The sequence below is a fragment of the Opisthorchis viverrini genome (assembly GCF_000715545.1).
Source record: "Opisthorchis viverrini unplaced genomic scaffold opera_v5_118, whole genome shotgun sequence".
NCBI classification, from domain to species: domain Eukaryota; kingdom Metazoa; phylum Platyhelminthes; class Trematoda; order Opisthorchiida; family Opisthorchiidae; genus Opisthorchis; species Opisthorchis viverrini.
Window position 1 is genome coordinate 619,965 of NW_008751774.1, and position 5,169 is coordinate 625,133.

General features: G+C 47.6%; 1 protein-coding gene across 1 annotated transcript in view; it reads left to right on the plus strand.

The window, feature by feature from the left end:
• Window positions 1-5,055: 5,055 nt before the first annotated feature.
• Window positions 5,056-5,169, plus strand: part of T265_05948 (hypothetical protein) — a gene marked incomplete at both ends in the record, with an annotated part of 2,674 nt that continues 2,560 nt past the window's right edge. Inside the window, one exon of the mRNA XM_009171095.1 lies at window positions 5,056-5,137. Coding sequence (XP_009169359.1) covers window positions 5,056-5,137 — 82 coding nt within the window. The remainder of the gene's footprint in view (window positions 5,138-5,169) is intronic.

Consider the following 5,169-nt stretch of genomic DNA (forward strand, 5'->3'; position numbering starts at 1 on the left):
TTTTTCCGCTCCGATGAGGAGACCATTCATCTGTAGGACATCCAGTGTTGCTAAGGATAGGTCGTGAAAAAATTGTCACTGGAGCCACAATAAGCCAGGCTGCAAAATACAGACTTTTTCGAAATCGGGAGTGCAGAGTTTAGCGTTTGGTTGTGAACCAGGCCACGACCCGATTCAAGTTTAATCCCTCAGTGATACATATCTCCAAGATAAAGGTCAAAGGTCACAATGGGACTTTATTGGCTCGGTCGTAACAGAAGATGAAGGGATAAGGTTTTTACTGTCTTTCTCCGCTTTGTCTAAGGACGGAGAATTACTCAGCTCGAAATCACCTGTGCACACCATTTGTAAGACAGGAAGTGCCAAAGGAATAGCAGATATTTGATGTCGTTCCTGTCTTCAAAATAGATGTTATATCTGAATATCAGCCAATTATCAGAGTGCCCGTTTGATCATGATCGCTTCCAAGTTGCCCACAGATATGATCCCACGCAGGAATACCAGCACCTTTGTGAGGAGAGCCGTGAAAACCAAGCAGAGTTCCGTTCGGGTCGTGGCTGCATTTACCATATCTCTACCTCACGACAACTGCTGGAGCATCGTCACACAGAAAAACAATAATTGTTGTTCTCATGTCTGAACGTAATGTCCGGCTCGGTCGCGCTGCTTTGTGGGGATGTCTATCTTTCAATGGTGTGCCACGCATTTTCTTCACAGTCCTCCAACCATCATACTATATACCTGCGGGCGCGTTAAGGTCTGCTGGGAATACTCTCCCAACATGACCAAAAGTGGTGCCCTTCAGGCTTACTGTTTGTCACCTTTTCTCCATAACCTAATAGTGGATTAATTAAGTGAGAAACTTTTGTTGTCTTTCACCCTAATTTTGGACCTTCTTTCCTGGGAAGCCCTTAAATTCATTGAATATTTGGCCAATGTTGCGCTACTTCTTTCAGTTTCCATTCAGATAAGAAACACACCAAATAACCTAAGTGATGTTACCATGCGTTTCGAATTGCGTCTCTCACCCTCAAAGTACGAAGTGCTATTATACGACTGGGCGAGCGCGCCACTAAAACAGGCTATGGTGTCAGAACCAAGTTACTGTCTGATTTCGTTTCCCCATCCTGCTGCATTCGGGGATTAAGGCGACCCGGTCGATGGCATGATTTCTTCTTCCAGGATGGGGACCGCGTGATCCTCACTGTGCCTGGTTGGAGACACTACAAGATATGGCTGCCAACCGATGTCAGTGGCGTTCTTGTTGTCAGTTTCTGTCCAGATTGCCTGAGTGAATGTCTGGAGGTGTAGGCACCTCGGAATGATTGTGTTAAGCTAGCACTATGTCCCTCCCCCATCCACCTTTATTCTTTTCTTCACAATAAGGGTTTCAAATAAGTCATGGTTGTACGGCAGTGAAGCATCAGTGTTGAACACTGATGTCATGCTGTCGATGATGATGATGATGACGGAGATACAGTCAGCTGGGGCGTGAGCAAACACGATAAAAAGGTGCAACTTCCCGCTTGTAAGGCCCCTTCACAGACGTTGCCAGACTAACCGCGCAGGGGCGACTATCAGTAGGTATCCAGTCAAGCAAGGATACTTCCGCCCGGTGACTCAGGATGATACCAATCCCTGCACATCCCGCCTCTGGATCACCAGAGGTGCGTAGCCGTAAGCGAGTGGAGAATGATGGGGCGGTGAGCTCAACCACTGTGCTTGAATCTTGAATTCTCATTTCTGAGACGTAGCACACATCATTGTCAAGCGAGTCTATCGTGAGAGCGAGCAGCTTGTTGAGATGCCTGCTTTAGAGTGTGGACGTTGAAGGCGGCTAGATAGACTGGGCGTGGAGGCTTGAAAATTTATCTTAAGACACCTAAGGATGTCAGTGCCGTTTGACGAGCAGATGTTGCACGCGGAAGCAAGGCGAGTCCTAAGTGCTAAGTCTACAAGGGCGAGTTATTAATGGGTTGGGGAGATGGGGAGAAAAAAAGAAAGGTGTCAGCAGCAGTCTGATTTCGCTTACCCGCCCTGCTGTATGCAGCGAGTAAGGCGACGCGGCTGATGGCACCACGCGACGGCCGATGTGGCGTGAGCGTATTGTTAGTTATAAGTGTCATGGTTGTACGTGAGCTGGCGCACACATCTAGGCAGGAGGAAGATTAGGATCCTCAGCCAGAGTCTTTGGCTCAAAAGATAACCGTAAGACGTGTTTTGCGGGAAATGCGAATGCAGTACTGTTCCTACGGAACAAGTTTGCATATGTTCCAACCCCCAACCTGGATGGCCAGGAGACGGTGTTTGTCATACCTCTAAACGTTGAAAAACTGGTACCAGAAACTCTGTGAAAGTCGCGGGGACATCCCCCAGTAGGGCTCAATGGGTGGTTGAGGTGTCACCGATCGAACACCGAACCGCTCAGAAGAATTAGTGAGATAACGGTTACGCGTCAACCCAGTTTTCGGGTCTCCACTGTTTTCAGCAGAATCATCAATTTCACTGAGTGTACTAATTGCTCAAAACATGTCTAGAAACCACTTACGACGCTTCGTACATGAACCTTGTGCAACATGTAGTGTGCTAACTATGGAAACAGTGATTCTCCGAAGGTAGGCTTCCTTGACAACTTAGTTGGATGGAAGGGGCGAGATGGCTGTGGTTAGAGCGCGAATTTACTAACCGGAAGGTCCGTGGTCCGAATCCGACCTCTGTATCTCGAATTCCAGTCTAGGCTTGGACAATATTGTTACGGTTCGATCACGCTGCGAGCAAAACAATATGATATGCGGATCGTGGCAATACTCTATCCCCAGCTATGTTGCTTGATCCAGACTCCTAGCACGGCGGATAGTAAGAAGACAAAAAACCTCGGACACAAACTTTAATGATCCAATAACACGCGATCAACAGGCGATCATGGGAAAAAATGGCAATGCATATATATAGTCATAGTTTGACCTTGAAGATGCCGGAAGTTCGCTAGCATACATAAAAATACAGTTTTTGGGGGGATATTGATATCCCCAACAAGTATGGCAGTATTCCAGCCTTTGGGTGGCACGGCATCTAGACACCGAAAGGGTGTTACAGCTGATGTGGATGGGAAACAGAAAGAAAGCTAAGATCTGAAACCCAGTAAGCAATGTTATACATCACCAATACTTACATATGTAGTATACGGTATCTGCAAATCTGAACAATTTATATGTAAGTATTGGTGGTGTACAACCTTGCTTACTGGGCTTCAGCTCATGAGCTTTCATCCGTTTTTCACCCACAGACATTGTCGTGAGCACCTGCTTTCGGAGAAACAGTGCTACCATAGCGCGCATATTACATATTTTGCGGCCACGCCAGGAAGATTAAAGCATTCAGCCGTATCACCCTTCCGATACCTAGCTGCCATACCACCCGAAGGAAGCACGAGGGCTGGGTTACTGCCAGATTGCCCAAGCCTAGACAGGGGAAGTCGAGTGGCGGATGTCGGATTCGAACCACGGACCTTCCTGTCCGTAAATTCGCGCTCTAACCACTTGGGCCATCTCGCCAGGAAGCTTACCACACATTGATGGAAATACCACAGGGACCCTGGCTATACACATGTGCATACAGGCCTCAGGGCTAACACGTTGCTCAATCACATACGGCTGAAGCAGCCCGACACAGCAGCCTCTGCACAGGCTCACTCTGATTGGTAGTTGTGCACTAGCCAGGAAGTGCGCGCGTTCAAACTGCATCCTTGAGCAAGCCGGAAAAAACGAGTTAAGTTGTAAAGGCACATAATCTAAGTGAAGATAGACTGTAGTGGAAGCTAGAAAAGAGCGTGAAACAATTTAAAGAACTGACACCATGAGATCTCTGTTTCTGCACGTGAAGTATGTACGATTCAACGTTCATAATGAATAGGTAAACTCAACACCACATGGCGTATCCACGTGCCTTGAATTGCTCTCCGCTGATCTTTCTTTCTTCACGCAACTTGTTTCTGACTACACTCATTACTTCTTCCAACTAAATTTCGGCAAGAACTCGACATTTGTATTTTCGGAAATCTCGATTCATACTTAAACGTAGTCTTCGATATGTATGCATATTCAAGACTTTTCGCACTCTGAACATTAAGTTGCCTCACTCTTAGTTAATGAAATTTTATGCTGTACAAGACTGTCAGCAATAGCCGTAGTGCCCTATCGAGAAACGTGCTAACGGAGAAAGTCGAGAAGGAGCCGGACGATGTCGCCCGTATTTGAAATGCGGACCAACAGGCCCCACCCGGCCACCGAGCCACGGGATGCCCTTGATGCAAACCTCTGTTAAGTTACTAGTCCTCATCCTGAGTAGTCCTTTGTTTTGATATGGATCGCGTGACTCGAACCAGTCAATCTTTTGCTTCGGTTTGACTTGTGCATGAAACGACTTGCGGACGCAGCCCCAGACACAGCAATCTCCGCACACGGTCACCAGCCTCACGCGCCCCACTATTAACATCTGTCGGTTCACGTAAGCCATGGTACACCTGGGACGATGTTCTTCAAAAAGGGGATCAGTGTAGTATAAGGCGTCTGCCAGCTTGATAAATTTATATGCGAGCATTGGGGATGTATGATGTTGCTTACTGGGTTTTGGCCCATGAGCTTTCATTTTTTCCATCCAAAAAATTGTCGTGAATGCCTGCCTACGAAAAATCAGTCTCCTAGTGATATCATAGCGTGTACACTACCTATAAATCAATCAAATGTCAGGCCCCGTATACCACAAACGACACCCAGAAACCCGGAAAGCATGGACGTAGCACTAGCACAGCGTCCAGCGGATAGTGCAATAACATTGGCTCCTGGACCCACCTTTTCAACCAAACTGTTAGGCAGGAATCCACGCGGATCCCCCGTATACCACGACACCCAGAAACCCGGAAAGCATGGACGTAGCACTAGCACAGCGTCCAGCGGATAGTGCAATAACATTGGCTCCTGGCTGGACCTTTTCAACCAAACTGTTAGGCAGGAATCCACGCGGATCCCACTATACCGCACGTCTTTAGGCGCTGCTATGGCCGAGAAGCCTAGCCCGCTCGAGGTTGGCCCAAAATTCGGGACGCTTGCCGGTCCGGCATCAAGACGAGATCTGATTGGTCAACAATCTGGACCCAACAGCCAATCATGA